General features: G+C 40.7%; 2 protein-coding genes across 2 annotated transcripts; both read right to left on the reverse strand.

Moving 5' to 3' along the window:
• Window positions 1-4,389: 4,389 nt before the first annotated feature.
• On the reverse strand, window positions 4,390-13,954 carry lg27h17orf75 (linkage group 27 C17orf75 homolog). The gene is made up of 10 exons (XM_042307360.1): window positions 13,653-13,954; window positions 12,852-12,935; window positions 12,116-12,241; window positions 11,619-11,747; window positions 11,426-11,486; window positions 10,937-11,056; window positions 9,585-9,649; window positions 9,282-9,415; window positions 6,415-6,518; window positions 4,390-6,271 (listed from the first exon to the last, which is right to left on the reverse strand). The coding sequence occupies exons 1-10, from the start codon at window positions 13,805-13,807 to the stop codon at window positions 6,059-6,061; spliced, it is 1,191 nt and encodes a 396-aa protein (XP_042163294.1). The 5' UTR covers window positions 13,808-13,954; the 3' UTR covers window positions 4,390-6,058.
• A 2,978-nt stretch (window positions 13,955-16,932) lies between these two features.
• On the reverse strand, window positions 16,933-26,447 carry samd9l (sterile alpha motif domain containing 9 like). The gene is made up of 3 exons (XM_042307256.1): window positions 26,359-26,447; window positions 25,056-25,093; window positions 16,933-22,300 (listed from the first exon to the last, which is right to left on the reverse strand). The coding sequence occupies exons 2-3, from the start codon at window positions 25,057-25,059 to the stop codon at window positions 17,715-17,717; spliced, it is 4,590 nt and encodes a 1,529-aa protein (XP_042163190.1). The 5' UTR covers window positions 25,060-25,093; window positions 26,359-26,447; the 3' UTR covers window positions 16,933-17,714.
• Window positions 26,448-26,546: the final 99 nt, after the last annotated feature.

Genomic DNA, 26,546 nt, shown 5'->3' on the forward strand with positions numbered 1-26,546 from the left:
GCATTGTTGCCAAAAAGTTCAATTTTGGTTTCATCTGACCAGAGCACCTTCTTCCACATGTTTGGTGTGTCTCCCAGGTGGCTTGTGGCAAACTTTAAACAACACTTTTTATGGATATCTTTAAGAAATGGCTTTCTTCTTGCCACTCTTCCATAAAGGCCAGATTTGTGCAATATACGACTGATTGTTGTCCTATGGACAGAGTCTCCCACCTCAGCTGTAGATCTCTGCAGTTCATCCAGAGTGATCATGGGCCTCTTGGCTGCATCTCTGCATCTTCTCCTTGTATGAGCTGAAAGTTTAGAGGGACGGCCAGGTCTTGGTAGATTTGCAGTGGTCTGATACTCCTTCCATTTCAATATTATCGCTTGCACCGTGCTCCTTGGGATGTTTAAAGCTTGGGAAATATTTTTGTATCCAAATCCGGCTTTAAACTTCTTCACAACAGTATCTCGGACCTGCCTGGTGTGTTCCTTGTTCTTCATGATGCTCTCTGCGCTTTTAACGGACCTCTGAGACTATCACAGTGCAGGTGCATTTATAAAGACTTGATTACACACAGGTGGATTGTATTTATCATCATTAGTCATTTAGGTCAACATTGGATCATTCAGAGATCCTCACTGAACTTCTGGAGAGAGTTTGCTGCACTGAAAGTAAAGGGGCTGAATAATTTTGCACGCCCAATTTTTCAGTTTTTGATTTGTTAAAAAAGTTTGAAATATACAATAAATGTCGTTCCACTTCATGATTGTGTCCCACTTGTTGTTGATTCTTCACAAAAAAATACAGTTTTATATCTTTATGTTTGAAGCCTGAAATGTGGCAAAAGGTCGCAAAGTTCAAGGGGGCCGAATACTTTCGCAAGGCACTGTATAACATTCTATTGGTTGTAAGAATGTTATAGAATATTTTAAATGGAAAAACTCCGGGGGTGTTTTTTGGTCCTTAAATGAAACTGGTATACTTTGTTATTTATCACAATTTTCTTTAGAAAAATGTTGGTATTTAATGCAGGGCCGACAGACAAGTTCCTTACCTTCTCCCCTTTCCACCTGCCTCCGCCATTTTTGCGGTAATGCTGCAATCAGTTGGTTGTAATTTTGGATAGAGCAGACATTTCCATATATTTTTTGTTAACTGCATGTATGAAATAACTCCACCAGTCCTATTTCTGATATAATTTACAAAGATTATACTGTCTTTTTTTTAAATCAATTAGTATATTTGATTTCAACCATAGTATTTGTTCTAATATTTGTTCTGTCTTTTCTGGTGGATTAAACTGAAATTGCAACCAGCTTTCTATTGCTTGTTTTAAAAATAGCGATATTTTGGAGATTATTTCATTTTCAAATAATCGAAAGTGAGAGGTTGTAATCTGGATGAAGGTAAAAAGGCCATTCTTGAACACAGGGTGATTCACTCTTACTAATCTCCTAGAGCAGGTATTCTCCTAGAGCAGGTATTCTACTAGAGCAGGTATTCTACTAGAGCAGGTATTCTCCTAGAGCAGGTATTCTCCTAGAGCAGGTATTCTACTAGAGCAGGTATTCTCCTAGAGCAGGTATTCTACTAGAGCAGGTATTCTCCTAGAGCAGGTATTCTACTAGAGCAGGTATTCTACTAGAGCAGGTATTCTCCTAGAGCAGGTATTCTCCTAGAGCAGGTATTCTACTAGAGCAGGTATTCTCCTAGAGCAGGTATTCTCCTAGAGCAGGTATTCTACTAGAGCAGGTATTCTACTAGAGCAGGTATTCTACTAGAGCAGGTATTCTCCTAGAGCAGGTATTCTACTAGAGCAGGTATTCTACTAGAGCAGGTATTCTCCTAGAGCAGGTATTCTACTAGAGCAGGTATTCTACTAGGTCAGGTATTCTACTAGATCAGGTATTCTACTAGATCAGGTATTCTCCTAGAGCAGGTATTCTACTAGAGCAGGTATTCTACGAGAGCAGGTATTCTCAAACTGGGGTACTACGCGCAATGCCGTCGCCAAATTCTAATGAGATTCACATAATTTTGTAAAACATTTTGTTTATCATAATTACTATTTTTTGTTTTTTTATTCACATTTTCAAACAGTCCATTTAGTAAGGCCCGTGTCCATAGAGACACATACCACCAGTTACTACCAGCAGTACGACACCTGCACCTGTCGACGACACAAGTTGTTCTGCTTCCACGAGTACATCCAATGCTAGCATCAGTAATTCTACATTTGTTGTTAGCCCAGCTTGCATGGACACTGACAGTTGTGAATCTGATGCAGCCGAATAGCTACTGCCCCTTACCCGGGAAAGCACCGAACAACAGACAGGGACGTTGGATCATCGAAGAGGCGCAAATATGATGAGAACTACGTTGTTTTGGGGTTCACTTATATTGGGAGTAGTGCCTTTCCTCAGCCACAGTGTGTTATATGTGTAAAAGTACTGTCTCACAACTCAATGAAACCTTCACTCTTGCACAGACATTTCGAAACAAAACATGCCAATTTGAAAAATAAGGAGTTTTTTGTCTGAGAATTAAGACGACTTTCGAGTCGTAAGACATGTATAAAAACAACAGATACCATTAATAAGAAGGGGCTAAAATAGTCTTATATGGTGAGCTACCGAGTGGCTAGGACAGGCAAGACCCAGACTATTGTGGAGGACTTAATGGGACAATGCTGGGTGGAAAAACTATACATAAAATGTCTTCATCAAACAACACTGTTTCACGACGCATCAGTGACATGGCAGGAGGTGTCTTGAAACAATTACTGCTTTGCATACAAGCCAGTGAATTCTATGCGTTACAGCTGGATGAGTCAACAGACGTGGCGGGCCTGGCACAGCTCCTGGTATATGTCTGTTACGTTTATGGGGGGTCAATTAAGGAAGACATCCTCTTCTGCAAACCACTGGAAACCAGGAGAGGATATGTTTAAAGTACTGAACAGCTTTGTGACATCAGATGGACTTTGGTGGTTAAGATGTGTTGGTATCTGTACTGATGGAGCAAAAGCCATGACAGGGAGACATAGTGGAGTGGTAATGCGTGTGCAAGCAGTTGCTCCCGACCCCACTTAGGGACACTGCAGAATCCGCCGAGAGGCTCTTGCTGCCAAAGGAATGTCTGACAGCTTGAAAGACGTTTTGGACGCTACAGTGAAACTGGTTAACTTCATTAAAGCAAGACCCCTGAACTCTCGTGTATTTTCTGCATTATGCAATGATATGGGCAGCGACCATGTAACACTTTTACAACATAGAAGTCTGCTGGTTATCAAGGGGCAAAGTATTGACACGTTTTTTTTTAAGAGAGATGAGCTTAAAGTTTTCTTTACTGACCATTTTCACTTGTCTGACCGCTTGCATGATGACGAGTTTCTCACACGACTGGCCTATCTGGGTCATGTTTTTTCCCACCTGAATGATCTGAATCTAGGATTACAGGGACTCTCCACAACTATAATCAACGTGTGAGGCTATAATAAAGAAGTTGGAGCTCTTCTCTGTCTGCAGACAACACACAGGTCTTTCCATCATTGCATGATTTTTTTTTTTGCAAATGAACTCAAGCTTACGGACAATTTCAAATGTGATATTGCGAAGCACCTGAGTGAGTTGGGTGAGCAATTACACAGGTACATTCCTGAAACGGATGACACAAACAACTGGACTCGTTATCCCTTTCATTGCCCTGCCTCCCGTCCACTTACCGATATCTGAACAAGAGAGCCTCATCAAATTGTAACAAGCCGTTCTGTGAAAATGTAATTTAATCAGAAGCCACTGCCAGATTTCTGGACTGGGCTGTGCTCAGAGTATCCTGCCTTGGCAAATCGTGCTGTTAAGACACTGATGCCCTTTTCAACCACATACCTATGTTAGAGTGGATTCTCAGCCCTCACTAGCATGAAAACTAAATACAGGCACAGACTGTGTGTGGAAAATGATTTAAGACTGAGACTCTCTCCAATACAACCCAACATTGCAGAGTTATGTGCATCCTTTCAAGCACACCCTTCTCATTAACCTGTGGTGAGTTATTTACAATTTTCGATTACGGGACTATAAAAAGTTTGGGAACCACTGTACTAGAGAACCAGTTCGGAATTAAGTAAAGTTGTTGTACGATTGAAGCCTTTAGTGAGGTCTGATGCTCTAATATTTAATCATTTCTGCCCGTCCAAATTCATATTCATTTTATAAATAGGCTCGTTTAACTTTGTTTGGCTAGACACTCCAAATACAGTGGAATATTTTTTGCTCATATGATTTTTATTTTTTTAATCGTTAGGTGTAGGCAGGGCCATAATTACATAGGTAAACTGGGACCCCATTGTTTCATATGGTCAGAAATCAGATTGCATATTCATGACTCAGTCCACACAGAGGATTCACATGACTATTTATACAAGTCAAACCACAGATCAACATGATAGACACCACATTAATAGACATGAACTTGTACAGGAGATTTAAATGCACAGTTAAAAGGTTGTATGATCAGTCACCATTGTCCACTACAATAGCTCACCAACTAACATGTCACTTGGTTCACAGTTTAAAGGACACACCTTCACAGACAATATTGCTTCATTTTCACCATAATATACTTTTTAGAGACGTCGACACATTGATAGGAAAATAGAACATACGTAGTTGCTGTCATACAGGCGCAATAAATCATGTGGGTTATTTAGCCCTGAACACACTATCATTACAATAGGGCTGGTGAAGAGTAGTGAAGGTCATTTTTGTAACTTAACATACAGTGACAGTAGATCACAGGAGGTTGGTGGCACCTTCATCTGGGAGGACGGGCTCATGGTAATGGATGGAGAGGAAAGGGTGGAATGGTATCAAACACATGGTTTCTATGCGTTTGATGCCATTTCATTCACTCCGTTCTGGCTATTATTATGGTGAGCCGTCCTCCCATCAGCAGCCTCCTGTGAAGTAGATATACAACAAGTTGGCCTCTACAACACTAATATTCCCTACTAAGGAATGTAAGGATTAACCACATTAACGAGTATCTTTAGATAAGACTGCAGTCAGCAACAGAAATACAAAAACAAGCAGCGCATAAATTTAGTCACTTAGCAGAAGCTCTTATCCAGAGCGACTTACAGTAGTGAGTGCATGCATTTTCGTACTGGTCTCCCTTAGGAATCGAACCCACAACCCTGGCGTTGCAAGCGCAGTTCACTACCAACTGAGCTACGTGGGAATGTTAGTGTGTAGAAATTTCTCTACTGGAGAAATTGAGTAAGTAACAAAAGCTGATTAAAGTGATTTGTGCATTGTTCCACTATGCAGAAAAGGATTGTACTGTAGTATGTAGATCGCATACTGACATGTAGACAAAAGGCAAGCCACACTAATAGTTTAAAAGAAATACAACATTTGGACATGATGTAAGACAAGCAAAACAAATGGTTCACATGTTGAGATGTATAGTCTGGGTTAAACATACTGATTGTGTTTCCATTCGTTTAATGCGTGTTTTAATACCAGCAAAGAAAACACTAGTGTTAACATGACTTTGGATATTTTTGTTTTTAGAGTTAATTCTGATCCAGATACAACATACTTGGTCTGTTTCTTCTGGGTAAATGCTATTCAATCACACCGCAAATGGAAGACAGGGACCACTGTAAAACACCAACGGTAAAGGAAAAGTGCCCAAAACGGATACACACTGACATCTAGCATGGAAGAGTTCCCGTGTGAGGAGACCTGGGTCAAATACTTCCACATTCTTGTGCTGTGCTTGATTTAGTTAGTCTTGTACAACAATTTAACAAAAGAAATGGACCCAAAAGTGGCCAACTCAAATCAAGCGCACCCCTATTTCACACAGGTCTGGGCCTGTATTCACAAATTCACATCTCAGAACAGGAGTTCTGACTTCTATAGGATCATTTATAAATACAGGCCATGGTGTTGAGACTGGTAGGTTAGAGTTGAACTATCGCCGCCCTCGAGGTGTCACTGCCAATTCGAGTTTAACTATCGCCGACCTGGTGGCTGCGGTGTGTCAGTGTCCCTCATCCCTATCCTCATCCCTGGGCCTGCTGTTCGCTGAGGAACTGGTCCAGCACGCGGATGATGCTGCAGGCCTCAGGGAGGTCCCGGTGCTCGGCGTGGGCGTTCTGGAGCAGCACGTCCCCATTCCCACAGCCCTGCAGGAACTGGCAGCAGCGGAACAGAGCGTAGTGACTCGACTCAGCCTGGCGGATGAACCGCTTCAGACTGTTCATGTCCTGGATGGCCTGGAGAGACAGGGGGAGGAGAAGGAGAGAGGGGAGAGAGAGAGAGAGCATGGATGAGAAAACAGTAAGCATGGCCTGGACATACAGTATTTATATAATGGTTTAAAGTGATCCACTTGTCTGTGTGCTGTGTGTTTGCCCACCTTGAGTTTGAAGTTCTCCAGGATCTGTCTGAGGAGGAAAGGGTTACAGCGCTCTGCTGCGTTCAGGAATGACTGGATCCAACCGTCACAGAAACGGTTACTGACTGTGGAAAAAGGTGTGAGAGGGATGACGGAGTGATTAGCCAGTGTGTATTCTGTGACGATCATTCATGGAAAATGTTTTGGTGATTCTGTCTGTGTGTCCATGTACAGTGCCTTCGGAAAGTATTCAGACCCCTTGACTTATTCTAAAATGGATTAAATAATTGTTTTTCTTCAGCAATCTACACCCAATATCCCATAATGACGAAGCAAAAACTGGTTTTTGTACATTTTTGCAAATGTATTAAAAATTAAAAACAGAAATACCTTATTTACATAAGTATTCATACCCTTTGCTATGAGACTCGAAATTGAGCTCAGGTGCATCGCTATTTCCAACCGTTGACAGTGCATGTCAGAGCAAGAACCAAGCCATGAGGTCGAAGGAATTGTCTGTAGAGCTCAGAGACTGGATTGTGTCGAGGCACAGATCTGGGGAAGGGTTCCAAAAAATGTCTGCAGCATTGAAGGTCTCCAAGAATACAGTGGCCTCCATCATTCTTAAATGAAAGAAGTTTGGAACCACCAAGACTCTTCCTATAGCTGGCCGCCAGGCCAAACTGAGCAATCACGGGAGAAGAGCCTTGGTCAGCTAGGTGACCAAGAACCTGATGACAGATCTCTAGAGTTACTCTGTGGAAATGGGAGAACGTTCCAGAAGGACAAGCATCTCTGCAGCACTCCACCAATCAGGCATTTATGGTAGAGTGGCCAGACGGAAGCCACTCCTCAGTAAAAAGCACATGACAGCCTGCTTGGAGTTTGCCAAAAGGCACCTAAAGACTCTCAGACCATGATAAACTAGATTCTCTGGTCTGATGAAACCAAGATTGAACTCTTGGCCTGAATGCCAAGCATCATGTCTGGAGGAAACCTGGCACCATCCGTACAGTGAAGCATGGTGGTGGCAGCATCATGCTGTGGGGATGTTTTTCAGCGGCAGGGACTGGGAGACAAGTCAGGATCAAGGCAAAGATGAACGGAGCAAAGTACACAGAGATCCTTGACGAAAACCTGCTCCAGAGCGCTCAGGACCTCAGACTGAGGTGAAGGTTCACATTGCAACAGGACAATGACCCTAAGCACACAGCCAAGACAACGCAGGAGTGGCTTCAGGACAAGTCTCTGAATGTCCTTGAGTGGCCCAGCCAGAGACCGGACTTGAACCAGATTGAAAATCTCTGGAGAGACCTAAAAATAGCTGTGCAGCATTGTGCTCCATCCAACCTGATAGAGCTTGAGAGGATCTGCAGAGAAGAATGGGAGAAACTCCCCAAATACATGTGTGCCAAGCTTGTAGAGTCATACCCAAGAAGACTTGAGGCTGTAATTGCTGCCAAAGATGCTTCAACAAAGTACTGAGTAAAGGGTCTGAATACTTATGTAAATGTGATATTTCAGCTTTATAGATTTGTAGAATTGTCAAAAAAACGTTTTGAAATTATGTCCACAGGTTAGAGCAGTCACCCAGACCTGTGTGTGTACATATGTCCACAGGTTAGAGCAGTCACCCAGACCTGTGTGTGTACATATGTCCACAGGTTAGAGCAGTCACCCAGACCTGTGTGTGTACATATGTCCACAGGTTAGAGCAGTCACCCAGACCTGTGTGTGTACATATGTCCACAGGTTAGAGCAGTCACCCAGACCTGTGTGTGTACATATGTCCACAGGTTAGAGCAGTCACCCAGACCTGTGTGTGTACATATGTCCACAGGTTAGAGCAGTCACCCAGACCTGTGTGTGTACATATGTCCACAGGTTAGAGCAGTCACACAGACCTGTGTGTGTACATATGTCCACAGGTTAGAGCAGTCACACAGACCTGTGTGTGTACATATGTCCACAGGTTAGAGCAGTCACACAGACCTGTGTGTGTACATATGTCCACAGGTTAGAGCAGTCACACAGACCTGTGTGTGTACATATGTCCACAGGTTAGAGCAGTCACACAGACCTGTGTGTGTACATATGTCCACAGGTTAGAGCAGTCACCCAGACCTGTGTGTGTACATATGTACACAGGTTAGAGCAGCCACACAGACCTGTGTGTATATGTCCACAGGTTAGAGCAGTCACACAGACCATTGTGTGTGTATATATCCACAGGTTATAGCAGTCACACAGACCTGTGTGTGTGTACATATGTCCACAGGTTAGAGCAGTCACACATACCTGTGTGTGTGTGTATATGTCCACAGGTTAGAGCAGTCACACATACCTGTGTGTGTGTGTGTATATGTCCACAGGTTATAGCAGTCACACATACATGTGTGTGTGTGTGTATATGTCCACAGGTTAGAGCAGTCACACAGACCTGTGTGTGTGTGTGTGTGTGTATATGTCCACAGGTTATAGCAGTCACACATACCTGTGTGTGTGTGTATATATCCACAGGTTATAGCAGTCACACAGACCTGTGTGTGTGTATATGTCCACAGGTTATAGCAGTCACACAGACCTGTGTGTGTGTACATATGTCCACAGGTTAGAGCAGTCACACATACCTGTGTGTGTGTGTGTGTATATGTCCACAGGTTAGAGCAGTCACACAGACCTGTGTGTGTGTGTGTGTATATGTCCATAGGTTAGAGCAGTCACACAGACCTGTGTGTGTGTGTGTGTGTGTGTGTGTGTGTGTGTGTGTGTGTGTGTGTGTGTGTGTGTGTGTGTGTGTGTGTGTGTGTGTGTATATGTCCACAGGTTAGAGCAGTCACACAGACCTGTGTGTGTATATATCCACAGGTTAGAGCAGTCACACAGACCTGTGTTGGAGAGTGTAGGAGGGCTGGTGGAGCAGTCTATGACCAGGTCAGTAAGAGCCTCTGAGGCCTTATACAGAGAGGCTGTGGTAGTGTCCTCCTGGACCAGGCCCTGCAGACTGGCTGCCTTAATGAACCTACACACACATGAACCATATTCATTCATATTCACAGCATATACTGTATATTCTTATAGTTTAACCACAGGAATAAAGACTAGGTGTTTTCAGAAGTGATACTCATTTATTAAACAGAATTTGACCGAAAACCCAATTTGGACTGGACTGGACCTTTAAAGTAACTCACCTAGCAACATCAGCCTTGGTCCTGTCATCTGCATTGGTGACCTCCACGTGTATGTGACTCAGAGCCTTGAAAACAATGACATGGGCCTGATCAGCGTTACATATTAAACTAAACTTTATTCTACAATGACATGGGCCTGATCAGCGTTGCATATTAAACTAAACTTTATTCTACAATGACATCGGCCTGATCAGCGCTGCATATTAAACTAAACTTTATTCTACAATGACATGGGCCTGATCAGCGTTACATATTAAACTAAACTTTATTCTACAATAACATGGGCCTGATCAGCGCTGCATATTAAACTAAACTTTATTCTACAATGACATGGGCCTGATCAGCGCTGCATATTAAACTAAACTTTATTCTACAATAACATGGGCCTGATCAGCGCTGCATATTAAACTAAACTTTATTCTATAATGACATGGGCCTGATCAGCGTTGCATATTAAACTAACCTTTATTCTATAATGACATGGGCCTGATCAGCGCTGCATATTAAACTAAACTTTATTCTACAATAACATGGGCCTGATCAGCGCTGCATATTAAACTAACCTTTATTCTATAATGACATGGGCCTGATCAGCGCTGCATATTAAACTAAACTTTATTCTACAATAACATGGGCCTGATCAGCGCTGCATATTAAACTAAACTTTATTCTACAATAACATGGGCCTGATCAGCGTTGCATATTAAACTAAACTTTATTCTACAATGACATGGGCCTGATCAGCGCTGCATATTAAACTAACCTTTATTCTACAATAACATGGGCCTGATCAGCGCTGCATATTAAACTAAACTTTATTCTATAATGACATGGGCCTGATCAGCGCTGCATATTAAACTAACCTTTATTCTACAATAACATGGGCCTGATCAACGTTACAACCAGTCAAAATGATTCTTGGAACGTTGTTTCTGCTCTAAGCTACAGTGGCAACATTGATGGCCATCAAAGAAAATGATGCGTTTTGAACTACGCAATTGCGTGACTGACGCCAACAAATGTAAAGATGTTTTGTGACAATACAATACGCTGGGAATATCTCATTGTTAGAGTGGATGTTTTGTGACAATACAATACGCTGGGAATATCTCATTTTGCATTTGAATGTTTCCACTTCCCATTTGTTTTGTCAAGCAAGATGGCTACTAGTCAGTAAAGACTAAATTATAGCTTTAGCTAGTGGACACAGCCCAAGTAAGTAACTAGCAAAAACATAACATAGTGAAGCATGGAGGGGAAGTAAATGTATAGAAACAATGAGGGGGAATCACTGGTACAGGGGGAATTAATCACTATGGTGACGGTCAAATGATGGGTCAAAGGTGACTCACAGCATGTAGCAGCAAGCTGATGCTCCCCTGGACCATCTGCACCACTCTGTGGATGTGCATCACCGACTCCTCGTACCACATGCTCAGGTAGGGCCTGATCTCAGTCTCTAGGTTCACCAGCTATAAATATATATATAAATATATATATACACACATATACACACACAGAGGACAGAGAGGGAAATAACACTTATAACCCTACACAGGGGACTACCTATTTGTGTAGTCATTTTATATTTATCTATCTAGGGTGGTGTTAAGTAGATCACACTGATAGCAAAACATTTCACAATGGAGAAGAAAAATCTGTGTTCTTATTTGACAACATCAGGTAGTACCTCCCTATTTCAAAACATTTTTTTCCCTCTTGACCACAACCTAGGTGAGTCCCCTTCAGATAGAAATGTGTCTATTACAAAGGAGCCCTGTCCAAGAGATGATAGAATCCAGTACAATTATATTATTTTGGTGATTCCACTTCCTGCTTACCTCAGCAGTCTGTAGACTGCTCTGCAGGCCTTGCACGTACTTGTCCAGTTCAAGTCTAAACGTACAGTCGATTAAGGAAATGGTTTATGGTTTAATGATGAATGGTTTATGAGTTTCAGTACCCATCTATACATCTAGACTGACTCTACATTAGTATGATTCAGAAAGAGCTGCGTTAGCCTATAAAGGATATAGGTTGAGTCCTTTCTCAGAGCCTCCCATCAGGCAGATCACATAGCCATTGCCGTCCGCGTCGGGCTGCTCTGGGGATCTCTCCTGCTCCAGGAGACAGCAGTAACAGCCCACCGCTGCCTCTGGGACACTGGGATGGGACAACAAACACATATTTATTATGAATGTAAAACACTGGCTTTACACTACTTTAGAAGTGTGCAGGCTAATTGGTGCCACATTGCTTCAGATGTATACATAAGGAGAGAATACTTCGGTCTGATTCCAAATTAAGACCTTGCTTAGCTAGATAGAGCCAGAGACACACAGGCCTGTATATAGTTACTATATTGCTGATACCATACCTAAGCCACCCAATCAGATCTGTGAGATGGGCTCAACAGGTTCCTAAGGATATTAAAGCTGGATTGGTTTGAAATTAGGTTCAACAAGTTCTTAAGGAAAGGAGAGATGAGTTGGTTTGGAATGAGGCCCTTAGTTTAAGTTCGTTAAGGTCACCTGAGCTCCACGGCGGCAATGTTTCCCATGCCCCCGAGCAGGGCTCCTTTGCTCAGCCTCCGGGAGATGTAGCATCGTAGCTCAGGCTCCGCCTCTACCGGCAGGCTGCTGTCCACTAGGGTGAGGCTGTTGGTGGGGCAAGAGTCAGTTACCATGGAAACAGAGTGACAGGCAACCAATCCGATCTGATGAGAAAGTGGACAGCCAAAGAGGAGATGAAGAAGGAAGCCGACGAACAAAAGCCACATCAACACAACATGAAGGCTAGATACAGATATAGTGAAACAGAATCTTCCAGTTTCCATGTGAGTCACAGAGCCTATTTAAATCCTTCCTTCCCACTTCTCTTTCCTTATGGTCACTATGTAAGATGCATGATGTGACACTGAAACATCACGTTTTAATAACATAACAATATCATATCACATAACTATATCATCATCATTATAGAATCTGAGGCTGAAACAACTTGACGTCACAGAAAGACGACATGCCAAAAGAAGTAGGGTGAACAGTGTGTACAGAAGGAGGTAGATAGGTACTAGGCTTTGTGACTCCATATCCCAGATAGCCGGAAGCACACTGATGACATCATGACAGGAAAGAAACCGTGTTGATTCCAGGTTGATAGGTTTCCAGCAGCAGGCCCATAGATACGACAGAGAAGGACAACACTGAAAGCCACAGAAATAAAACCACTAGAGAAACAGACAGGTCACGGGGAGACCTTGGTTACCTAAAGTCTTCCTGACTGGTACTGGCTGTGGAATCTGTTCTTCTCTGGCTCCATGCCACGTTGCCCTCTGCAGCTGCCTCAGATCTAGACAGGTACTGTAGGTAGTTACTATACTCATGACTTGGTTAGTTAGTGGAGAACAGAACAGCAAGTCTGAACTGACAGTACAGTAAGTCAGCAGCAGGATCCACAGTTGATGTCCACAGAGAACCAGTGAATTTGGGAGAAAGTGGTTATACAGTGACAAAGAAATTGGCCTCAATATGCAGCTGGACTAGCTTGATGATGTTATCACAGTCAGTGGAGACTGGTGAGTTGAGCTATAGGAGGATGGGCTCATTGTAATGACTGGAATGGAGTAACTGGAACAGGGTCCAACATGTTGTTTCCATGTTTCATACCGTTCCATTGGTTCCATTCCAGCCATTACAATGAGCCCATCCTCCTATAGTTCCTCCCACCAGCCTCCACTAATGACAGTGTATGTATAAAGACTGTCAAAGCATGAATACTGTACATTGTGAGAACCTCCAACCTCCAATGAGTCTAATAATATCAACAAAGTCAGACATTGGTGTGATTGGTAATGCATTTCAATTCATCCCTATGGAGAAGGGTGAGAGACCGAGGTCCATAGATTCTCTATAGCCTAGTAGCTAAGGCAAGTAAACATTACACGCCATCTGCAGATATTTGCATACCAGATAATGCCCTAGTTTAGGTCATTGTGTACTGTCAAAACAAATTGCTTGATGTAAAGTTAGATAGACTCAAGCAGAACATTCAGATGGAGAAGATTACCTGGTGCCTTGGTAGAGATAAATGGTATAGTAACAGTTCAACTGTATTTTCTGATTATATCCCATCTCTTCGTTATCATAATCCGTATCCTTTTCTTCCACGTCAATTGAATCTTGGAAGGAGGACGTTTGCATGGAAGTTTGCGAGGTAAACATGATTGCTTCGCACGTATCAACAAATGACAGATACCGAGAAATGACGTTCAGTTATTTAGGATGCAGGTTAAACTGGATAAGAAATAATAACAATACTAGGCATGTGGATAGACTAACATCTTCCTTTACTGAAGAGACGAGTCTATCATTATTTCTAAAGATCCATGATCTGATTCACGCATGCGGAGTGTAATTCCATGAATCCGTCGCTGTTTAAGGTCCGTGTAAAATTTGCTATGACATGATTTGGTCCAGGAAATAAACTGAACACATCAGTTATTATAATAGCTAAATTATGCCCAAATTATCAGAGGTCGTTGCCTTCTTATAGCCACGTATCAATGGGTAAAATTAAGCTAATGTTTCTGAATATACAAACAATGCCATAATAACTTTTGGGATATTGGCGTTCATTAGCCTGAACAGCCGCTAGTGGTCACTGTTTACCGGTCTTTTGAAGGTTTACTATCCGATGACCGATGGTCTGTTTTGTATTTCGATTCCACAGCCACAAAGTCAAAATTGTCTATATAGTAAAAATTCATGTAAACAAAAAAATGATATTTGGACTTAATTTAAGATTAGGCATAAGGTTAGCTGTGTGGTTAAGGTTAGGATTAAAGTTAGGGTTAGGTATAAAATGCTCCGGAGTGGCGCAGCGGTCTAGGGCACTGCATCTCAGTGCTAGAGGCGTCACTAAAGACCCTGGTTTGATTCCAGGCTGTATCACAACCGGCTGTGATTGGGAGTCCCATAGGGTGGCGCACAATTGGCGCAACATCGTCCGGGTTAGGGTTTGGTCGGGGTAAGCCGTCATTGGAAATAAGAATTTGTTCTTAACTGACTTGCCTGGTCAAATAAAGGTTAAATACAAATAAAATGTATACATTTTACAAATGGGCGGGGTTTAACCATAATTTTTACTTTGTGGATGTGGAAGCTAATGATGACCAGGTACCTTACTGCTGCAGAGATTAAGACGATACAAAAATTGTCATTCAAATACTTAAAAAGTCACATATGTAAAAATCTGTCGTTCTGCCCCTGAACAAGGCAGTTAACCCATTCGTTCTTAACTGACTTGCCTAGTTAAATAAAGGTAAAAAAAAAAAAAAAAAAAAAACAGGACATCAAATTCGCAGAGCAAAATTCGGGCGAGGCAACAGCCAGGCATTTAGGAATTGATACAAAATGAGCAAGGGAATGGTGAAATATAAAGGTCGAACTTAAATGTTTGTCTGAGGTGGATCAGAAGAGGGTGAGACTAAGGTTGGGGGAGGAAAATGGTTTGTAAGAAAATAGATGCCTAGTTCAAATAGAAGCCTGTCTTCACGAAGCGTTGGTTGTGTTCAATGATTGAAACAAATTAACGCCCAGGCTATTAATTGAGGTTTTACAGTAATTATACATTATTTCAATTCCATACTTTGGCTACACAGGCAGTCCAATTCGGATATTTAGTTTTACTTATTGGTCTTCTGACCCATTAGATCAGCTCTGAAAAAAATGTAATGAAAATATCTGATGTGATTGGTCAAAAGACAAATTTAGTGGATAAAATATCAGAATTGGGCTGCCTGTGTAAACAGCCTGACTAATGTTGCTAGCATGTTATTTTCTTAAGTTTACTTTTGTAGTTGTGTTCGTCATAGAGCAACAAGAAGATGCTGCAATAATGTACATTTAATTGTTGATTTATTTCCCCTGAGCCCTTTGTTTACACCGTTGCTCTTTATTTATTGGCACTCATTATTAGCCACAGTATTTCTGTTGTTAATTAGCATAATTGTCCTAATTATTCACAGACCCACCTAGTACACACAACTAAGCCAAACAAAACCTACTGTATAGTACTTTGTGACAAATGCAGATTTTGTTCTGGACAAATCCGGTCATATTCAAATTAGAATAAAGAACTTTAAACATTAACATGATGTGTCCATTTTGTTAACAGTGTATTTTACATACATATTATACTTTATCATTTACGTGCAATTGAGAATTGTCTTTAGCATTATATAAGGTATGTGAACCAAACATATTGTTTTTGGCTAAATGAGGAGGTTTTAGGATCAACATGTCCTTTGTACTGGTAACATAAATACCTCACCTGGATAGGCTTTTAACAAATGGTTTTATTTGACTAACCTCAATAACAGCACATATGGGTATTATGCATTGAATACTTTCTCTTAAGATGACATTTTCATATGTATATGGATAAGACAACATTAGACATATTATACATAATACTACAACATTATTCAATATTTACATAACGCAGCTTATTCTAACAGGACCATGTACCCCCTGTTTGTGTTCTAGGGTTCCCATTGTATTTACATAATGCAGCTTATTCTAACAGGACCATGTACCCCCTGTTTGTGTTCTAGGGTTCCCATTGTATTTACATAATGCAGCTTATTCTAACAGGACCATGTACCCCCTGTTTGTGTTCTAGGGTTCCCATTGTATTTTACATAACAGGCAGCTTATTCTAACAGGACCATGTACCCCCTGTTTGTGTTCTAGGGTTCCCATTGTATTTACATAACGCAGCTTATTCTAACAGGACCATGTACCCCCTGTTTGTGTTCTAGGGTTCCCATTGTATTTACATAATGCAGCTTATTCTAACAGGACCATGTACCCCCTGTTTGTGTTCTAGGGTTCCCATTGTATTTACATAATGCAGCTTATTCTAACAGGACCATGTACCCCCTGTTTGTGTTCTAGGGTTCCCATTGTATTTACATAATGCAGCTTATTCTAACAGGACCATGTACCCCCTGTTTGTGTTCTAGGGTTCCCATTGTATTTACATTTTGCTGCTTGTATTTCTTGTCAAATTCTCAATAATTTGAGCAACCACCACATTGAAAGAAAGGCCTGGGTAAATAAAGTGTTCTTTTTCTTTGTATTTGGTAGAGGCAGACTGCTAATGGATGAGCCTGATCTTGCTTCCCTTGGCTGTGCCTCGGACATACAAGTTTCCATTTTCTGTCCAACACTCTATACGTTTCTGTCAAGAGAATTTTGTTCTCAATGTTAACTTCAATTAAAATACTCTGTCTGTTACTAATACTTTGTAAGGTTCTTATTGAAATGAAACAGTCAGAGGCCAGTCAAGTTAGTCAGCAGGTTTATTTACGAGAGCTCTGCCTATCATTTCCTGTACATTGGTCTATATACCTCACATTTTGTCATAAATGTCCCTCCTCCTCTCAGAAACAATGACAATATAGTTCACAAGTCTTCTCCTACTCCTACATTGTCTGCCCCCTGTTATACAATCTACTACAAGCCAAAGGTCTCTCCCCTCCCTGGGTGGGGACAGAATGTCCTGTAAGGAACCCAGTAGTACAGCTTGTCTGTCGATAGCTCCTCTTATCATTTGTTTCACACGTGCACCCTGCTTACATACTAAAAAGGAACAAAATGTCCTTGTTCTAATTCTGACTAGAACTACACACATCAGATTTAGCTTTATGATTCTAATAAATTTCATACAATCATACAGTGACAGGGTAGAAGAATTATGTTAATTATAGTTCTACGTTAAATGTATACATCATTTAGTCATTATTCATAACAGTTTCAGCATTTGGACAACCTCGAAGTTTGTCCAATGCTCCCCACGCGGCCACATCATTGTCATACATACAGTACCACAACATTCTTTACCTTTTGCATAATGCAGCTTATTCAAACAGGACAATGTACTGTATGTGTTCCAGGGTTCCCATTGTATTTACATTTTGCGGCATTTTGCTCATAATCAGCTGCTAACCATTCACAGTAGTGAAAATGTAAATCACATTAATTTGGTTACTCTCGTTTCGCTTTGTTGTAGAAACCTTTTGGGAGCACATTTTGTGCTTATATGGACATAAAGTTGAAGTGTACTTTACTCCTCCAGAACTTGAATGTCAAAAGCAACCACCCCATCGAAAGAGAATCCTAGGTAAAAAGTGACGTTTTCATTCGCATTTGGTAACGAGGCAGAATACAAGGGGATGACTCTGATCTTGCTTCCCTTGGTAGTGCCTCGCACAAAGAGTTGCCCGTTTTCCGTCCATCCTTCAACACGTTTCAGCATTTGCACCACCTCAGGGGTTGTCCACACCTCTCCACCTCTCCACTTGAGCCTTCTCTCTGTGAGAGTTCCCTTTATGTGCTTTTCGATTGCACTTCGATGAACAATCTTGTACAGACCCCTTGCCTTTCCAAAAAAGAAGTGAGTCACTATTCTCCCTTTCCGTGGTTTTGTTTTGAGCATACATAGTCTTTGAAGGTCGTCAATTGCTGAGATTAAGACTTTTTCATTTTTTGCAGAGCTAGCTTCCTTCCAACGGTTGTCATTTGGATCCTCTGGCCAGAATAAGATTGAAAGCAAAAAGAAGGCACTTGCTGACCTGCTGCCTTCCCTGTAAAATCTCATGCTCAGATCTTGAAGTTTCGTAAGCGCAACCAGCTTTGAAGAACCAGGTAAAACACAAGCAAGAGCTATTTGAGAGAAAATGAAGTTGATCAGTTCTGTTTGGTCAAGGTCATTCCTTTGGGGGTTCTCTGGATACATGGCAATGATCTCCTCTAGCTTTTTGCCACATCTCTCATTCTTCTGATCAGAGAGCAGGGAGAGTATGGTTGTGACATTACCACCACCCAGCTGGTAAATGTTCATTTTTCTTTTGAGTGGAGACACCATTCCAGTGTCACTGCAGTCAGACACTGGACTGTCTAAATGTGAAACAACATTACAGAAAAATCCAGCATAAACAGCACTTTTCCTTGTAAGCCATTTTCTTGGATTGCTCACTTGTTCAGGTTCTCTTGTGTCAAGCTCCTCTTCTTCCTCACTTATATCTGTACGATAGTAACTGAGATCTTCAGAAATGCACTCAAGAGCAATGTAAATACTCTTCTGCATTCCTTTTAACTGACCATGGAACTTCATCCAGGGTTTTTTGACAGCGTCTGGTATGTTGTCACTGAGTAAATACCTCATTAGTTCAGACTTTCCTTCTTTTGTTGAGAAAACATTCACTGATGATATGAGTTGAAGTAGCCGACATCCAACGTCTACTTCCCCAAAGTAGGAGTTGTTGAGACTGACTGTCTCTGATTTCGGAGCTTTTTCAGAGGCACGGAAGGCAGCAATTCCTTTCAGAGCTGTACCAATGGCTTCAGAGACCTCTTCGGGCCTTAGTTCAGCTTTCTCCAGAGCATCATGCTGTTCATAAAACCACTTCTTGTACACCTGCCCCTCCGTATCAAGGATGAAAGTGTCATGTGGAAGCTGTGCTTTTGCTTCCTCCGCCCAGTGCTGGGCTTCAATGAATAATTTGTTTGTGTAAAGCAGTCGTGCAAGCTGCTGGGCTACAAATGCATTCTTTCCAAAGTAAGTGTAGGCTACTTCTAAAAGTTTAATTGCTTTTTGAAGGCCATCCTTCTCTGTACAGACATGCTCAATTAAAGGAGAGAAAGAACTGTCGTCGGGATCTCCTCTGCTTATTTTGTTTCGTCTGATGAGCAGATCTCGGATAAACTTTAAAAATTCATCCCTACCAAACCTATGATCCATCAGCACCTTATCTGAGAGAAGATTCTTTGCGATAGAGCTTTGAGACTGAATGGCAGACAGCTGTTTCAGAATTTCCTTTGCTACAAGAGGATGGATTCTAATAGATGAGATTTGTGTTGTACTTTCTCTTAGGTGTATGAAAACAAGTTTAGCTTGTTCACTTAGAGAATTCACAAATGTATGGTAACGGAAACGATCCATTTGAATACCTAAGCCCAGGGAGGCCTCACAATGTGACACAGATATGCTGGAGTTCGCAACATAACAGTTCAGCAAGGCCACAAATCTGATAAGGCGAGTGGTGAGAGATGAGTGGTCAATATCCTCCAGTAGGTTCTTCACAAAGTCCTCAATGTAACTCTTTTGGTATTCCTCACTCATTAGTACAAAAGCAAGAATGGACTCTGGTTCAAAAATCAGTTCCTGACGTTTCTTTTTGAACAGAATCTTCTCCTGGCTAGACAGCTTGTGTGTTACTGCTACTGTCTGGGAAGGCATTGTTCTGCTCATCTTTTCTGGGTTGTGGCATCTTTTGCAGACAAGAAGGATGAAACATAATACAGAAGAATTGATCTTCATGGTTGTAATTCCGTTATGTAATTCATGTCTGAACTCATCTATATACTCTGCATTACAGTCATCCAGCAGCAAGAGCACCGGGAGACAACGGTTTTTGTCTTTCTCTTCATATTCTCGCAGGCGGACTGAATGCTGACATACAGTTTGAATTAGGTATGATTGCTTAACCACTGCACACCGGAGTTTGGTTCGACAGTTCCAGAGGATCTGATGTGCGACTGTGCTTCCACCACTGCCAGGTTGGTGACATATGTTGACACTCTGAATGGACCTTTTTGTTGTATCATCCTGTAAAATGGCCTCTAAAATCTTGGTTGTTTCTTTGTATGCGTCTCTCTGAATGACCTCATCACACTTCACTTTTTCTGCAAGCCACAAGTGCATCCAGCTGATTTTCCCTCCTTGATAGAAATACTTCTCAATGTTACTAACTTGGTCATTGTCCATTACATCCAAGTTTGTTTCTTCACACTGATCAGTACTGACTATGTCCAGAGAAAGCATTGTGTCTTCATCTATAGGCTTCAGGAAGCACAGACCTTTGTTGAACACAGGTAAGCGTCGAGTCAGTTGTTTATTTGAAAGCTGAATGCTTTGAATTGTAGCATCTACATGACTCATTGGCATGCCAACAATACTAATTTGTTCCAGTGATTCCAAATCACAAGACGCTTGAGCGAGACTTGACCACTTGTTGTAGTTCTCTTTGGACTCTGAAATGATAGCCAAATCCTCATGGCCATTCATTTCTGCATAGAATTCATGAAATGTATCAACAAGTGGCTGTTCGACCTGAGACATGAGCAAGAAAAGCACCACAAATGAACCTTTAGGAAGGATTTCATTGCAGATGACAGAGACAGTCCTTTTCAGTTGTTTTTTCTTTGTTCTGATCCAGGTTTTTTCATCACAAGGATCTTCTCCACCAAGGTAATGATTCCGCCCATTGCAGAATATCCAGCTTGTCCTATCAAATAGCTGTAAGCTCTTCTTGAAGTCAGTGGTGCTTAGACCAGGATCAATAGCAAAGTCATGCAAAAAGTGGAGGTTAGCAGCATGGTGCTCACGATATTGTCCACAAAGTCCAGATGTTTTGGAGTCTGGATCGAAGTCAAAAACACAGAATATTTTCATGTGCACTAAGAAGTTGATAGTCTTCAGATGTTCTTCTTGAAACTTATTTGTCACAATGATGAATGACAAGGTGTCATCCATGTACTTTTTTCCACAGGTCAAGAGAATTGACAATTTTCTCCCAAGATCCTCCCTAGTGTCTGCAGCTGTTTGACTGGTAGAAGACTCTGCCTCTTCCCTCTGTAGATCTTTCTCTTTCAGTCCTTGAATGAAATGAACTAAGTCTTCACCAGGTATGCGGGGTGTGTTGGCCCCTACTCTGTGGTATGGTGCTTTCTCCTCATAGATTACTTTGTTGGTTTTCTCGCTGAACTTTGGAATAGTAACACTGTAGAGTTGGTCTTTCACCACTCTTGCCTTTGGGACAACATCAAATTCAATGATCCAGTTTCCTCCACTGCTCCCCTTGTCAATTACCTCAATAAACTTTGGATTCCTTATGCATTTCCTGGCATCAGAATGGTGGTTTAAATCCTTGAAGCAGTTTTCAATGTAGTCCAATGCATCCACAAAGTCACTTTGGTTTTCAACTGGTATTCCGATGATTTCACCATGCTTGTAGCTGCCTTTAATCTTATCCATGACCCCAAAGTGTATTGTGCCATTGGTCCGCATGTTCATGCACCCACAAGCAAATCTGATTACCTCACTTGCGACTTTGACTCTAAGCTTCAGTGGTTCTAATTTGTGGGCAATTTCCAGTGATTTGTATTCATGGCATGGAACAATCATGTTTTCAATTCCAGTCTCTGGTGGAAGCACTCTGTGCTTGACATATCGGAAGTCTTTGTCATGTTCATCAAATACACGGAAGTTACTTAGAGAAGAAGATGCGCCAATTGATGTTTGTTCATTTTCACTTGTTTCACTGGTACTCTCAACATTGTCTTTTGACTCTTGTGTGGATGCAGCAATGGATTCAACATTTCTGGTATCTCTCTGTGTGCTACTGCCTGCTTTTAGTTTCTGTGGCCTTGGCTTTGATAGATCATTACGATTAGATAGCAGAAGTTCGATTTGGCCACCTTTCATTTCAATTGTGTCACGTAGATATTCTCTTTGCAGCCTCATTAGTGCAGGTCCTGTAACCTCCTCTTCGTACAGTTTCAGAATGTACTTCTCTTTCACTCCAATGGATTTTAACCAGGAGCTCACATGGGATTCTGTCCATTTGCCACACGGAAATTCGTTCCACTCTGTAAAAAAAAGAATACACCCCATGTAAGACTTCATGGTATATTAATATTTGCACCTGGGTTGGAGTGAATCATATTTAAAATTGAGTAATTTCAGGAAGTTGAAATCCAATAAATGAATTGAAAATATTCCGAAAATAATTAATTGAATTTCAATTCACTGTCTAATGTCTGATTGTAAAATGTACCCCAACCCTGAGCATAGACTAATAACCATTTTCGATTGAGATTTCCCATCCGGTATTAATTTTATCCAAGGAATGTTGTACATAGGTCATTCTAGAATTGTGGTGGCTTTGGACATGGAATTATGGAAAAATGTATTTAAATGTGTTCTTCCCATTCTAAATCAACTTTAAAATGATTTTTTTTACCATTACTATAGCATTATACCACCAGTAGGAGTAGTAACACCAATGACGGTAGCACCAATGACACATTTTAGGTAACTGAGGATTTTCTTAAATGGAGGCCAGAGATGCTCAAATCTATGGTCATTAACTTAATAATTTGCTAAAGTGATATAATTAACCAGTAACACTTATTTTCAGACCCACTAAATCATTCTCAAATGTATGACATGTTAAAAGGGTGTGATTAGCTAATCATTTTCCTTGGACACTGGACCGTTGGAAATTTGTCTAGGAATACAAAATGCTGCCAAAATGTGTCTTTTGGTCTGGAGTCCAATTTTTTGGTTCCAACCCTTGGATGAGTAGGTATTCTAAAACTTTTGACTGGGAGTGTAAAGTACCGGTTAAAAGTTTGGACACACTTACTCATTCAAGGGTTTTTCTTTCTTTTAACTATTTTCTACATTGTAGAATAGTAGTGAAGACATCTAAACTATGAAATTACACATATGGAATCATGTAGTAACCAACAAAGTGTTAAACAAATCAAAATATATTTTATACTTGAGATTCTTCAAAGTAGCCACCCTTTGCCTTGATGACAGCTTTGCACACTCTTGGCATTCTCTCAACCAGCTTCATGAGGTAGTGCATTTCAATTAACAGGTGTGCCTTGTTAAAAGTTAATTTGTGGAATTTCTTTACTTCTTAATGCGTTTGAGCCAATCAGTTGTGTTGTGACAAGGTAGGGGTGGTATACATAAGATAGCCCTATTTGGTAAAAGACCAAGTCCATATTATGGCAAGAACAGCTCAAATAAGCAATGACAGTCCATCATTACTGTAAGACATGAAGGACAGTCAATCTGGAAAAGTGCAGTGGCAAAACCATCAAGCACTATGATGAAACTAACTCTCAGCCCAAATAAATGCTTCACAAAGTTCAAGTAACAGACACATCTCAACATCAACTGTTCAGAGGAGACTGCGTGAATCAGGCCTTAATGGTCGATTCACGCAGTGAATAAAAGAGATTTGCTTGGGCCAAGAAACAAGAGAAATTGACATTAGACTGGTAGAAATCTGTCCTTTGGTCTGAAGAGACCAAATGTGAGATTTTTGGTTCCAACCGCTGTGTCTTTGTGAGACGCAGAGTAGGTTATTCTCCGCATGTGTGGTTCCCATTGTGAAGCATGGAGGAGGAGGTGTTATGGTGTGGGGGTGCTTTGCTGGTGACCCTGTCAGTGATTTATTTAGAATTCAAGGCACACTTAACCAGCATGGCTACCACAGCATTCTGCAGCGATACACCATCCCATCTGGTTTGCGCTTTGTGGGACTATCATTTGTTTTTCAACAGGACAATGACCCAACACACCTCCAGGCTGTGTAAGGGCTATTTGACCAAGAAGGAGAGTGATGGTTTGCTGCATCAGATGACTTGGCCTCCACAACCACCCGACATTAATCCAATTGTGATGGTTTGGGATGAGTTGGACCGCAGAGTGAAGGAAAAGCACCCAACAAGTGCTCAGCATATGTGGGAAGTCCTTCAAGACTGTTGGAAAAGCATTCCTCATGAAGCTGGTTGAGAGAATGCCAAGAGTGTGCAAAGCTGTAATCAAGGCAATGGGTGGCTACTTTGAAGAATCTAAAATATATGTTGATTTGTTTAACACTTTTTTGGTTACTACATGATTCCATGTGTGTTATTTCATAGTTTTGATGTCTTCACTATTATTCTACAATATAGAAAATAGTAAAAATAAAGAAAAACCATTGAATGAGTAGATGTGTCCAAACTTTTGAATGGTAATGTATATCCAAAATCAAGAAATCCCCAAACCATGTCACTACAACTCTACTCATCACTGCTGGCTCAAGCTAATTTGCTTGTCATATTGTACTTTAAACAATGCATACAAATACAGTTTGGCAGTTTAAAGCACTTGCATTATGTTTTATCACTGATAAACTGTTCAATATAAACAAAAGCATGTATGATGTGTATCTATTCAACATTTTACGTGTTTGTCATGGTGGCAAAAGTGAGGGACGCAAAAGCCTCATTTCAAGAATGACCACATTTATTTTGAAACCTTCATCAGATGATGGATAATAGCCATTCCTCTCTGATTACATGTCGTGACTAGGCTTAAGAACTGTGACACATCATGGTTTTTATTTTCTTATTCCAGGCCATAAAACTTTGGTAAATTATTTAAAATGGATGAAACTTGGAGCTAAACATATCTAGGCCATCTCTACTTGTATAGCGATTGCCTAGATGTATATAATAGATCAGAAACAGAATCCACATTTCACTGATAGATTTTCATTCAATGTTCTGTAAAACTACACACAGTATAAAAGTATTTGACAGTTTGATGTATCTGACTTACCCATCTTGCAGACACTACATGTCAGTTCATTTTGGCATCTTTGAGAGAGGAAAATAAAAGGGAGGGTAATTGAGGCAAAGGTGAAAAATGAATTGTTGATCTCAATAATTTTGCACTTGGAAAATTATTTACAATGAAATCATTCAAGCCCTGTTTATACCTGGTGCTAATATGCATTGTGTGTCCTGATCTTGTCCACGTTTAGATTTTTAGACAGGTGTAGATGATTAAAATAACTGTTTGTGATCAGATCTTCCTGACCTCAGGAGGTAGATAGAGGTATTGTATCTGGATATCTTACTGGATGATCAAACCATTTAAATCATCATTATACCCCTGTCTAAAATCATTGACAGGTGGCACCTTTGACCTAAGGCATCATTATTTGTATTAACATAAAATAATCATTATTTTGAAAAATGTATTTTAAATAATTTGCATATAGGGAGGGATCAGGAAATAAAGTCACACTGTAAACAAGGTGGATGGCTAATAAACATATAAAATACCATGTGTAGAAACAAGAAACCTTGATCAGAAAGTGATTGGGTCACCGTGATAGGAACACAAGAACTACATGTTAGCACAAGGTGTAATCGGGGATTCAGATGGGTGCTTATCTACCCTCATACATGAACTTGATATTCAGCGCAGCATTGTTGTTCAAAGACAGGATTGTCAGCTTTGACAATCACTTCAACCAGGAACCTCAGAACTTCCTTTTTAAAATAACATTTTCTATGTTTAACTTTCATTAGTTGGAAGTATATGAACTTAATTTAAAAGTTTGAAACACATGTAATTGCATGTGTTTCTCACCCTATAATTCCTGCAGGACTTCAATGACTCTTCTCTACACACCTTTTATCATTCTCATAACAAAACATTAAGGAACGACAGTTAACGATTCTGAGTCCAGATTCCAAAACATAAACAATTCAATTCCAGTTCTTGTTTCTATATTTCATATATAAATACCTTAAATTCTGTGCAATCGTAACAAAAAGTTGTTCACTAAAAGTTCATGCAGATATCATTCTTAATAGCTGATTAAAGTTAAGTAGTGAGTCATTAAAAATGTATTGGTTTTATACAGAGATTCTAGAGATGAAATGGCAATGTTTAATGGTAACGTCGTAGATTGTGATAATCTTATGCCCTTAGTAATTATACTCTTTTGAATCCACAACTAAACCTACACACATTGCACTTTTAAAAGCCTTTAGGATTATTATGGCATTCAATTAGCTTCTTACAAAATACAAATGTTCCACAATGTTTAAGTACATTTCAATCTGCTCACCTTGAAACTGATGGCTGAAGTGGTATTCACCATATGAAGTGACTACTCGACAGTGTGGTTGCTTTTATTTTCCGGGCATAGCAACAGGGTGTGTCTTCTGCAAGGGCAGTCCACATAGACCTGCACTCTGTCCTAATGCCCCCCGTGCATTTGAATAAAGTCCATCCTTTTAAAGAGTAAGTGTGATG

Source organism: Oncorhynchus tshawytscha, linkage group LG27 (genome assembly GCF_018296145.1).
Source record: "Oncorhynchus tshawytscha isolate Ot180627B linkage group LG27, Otsh_v2.0, whole genome shotgun sequence".
Lineage (NCBI taxonomy): Eukaryota > Metazoa > Chordata > Actinopteri > Salmoniformes > Salmonidae > Oncorhynchus > Oncorhynchus tshawytscha.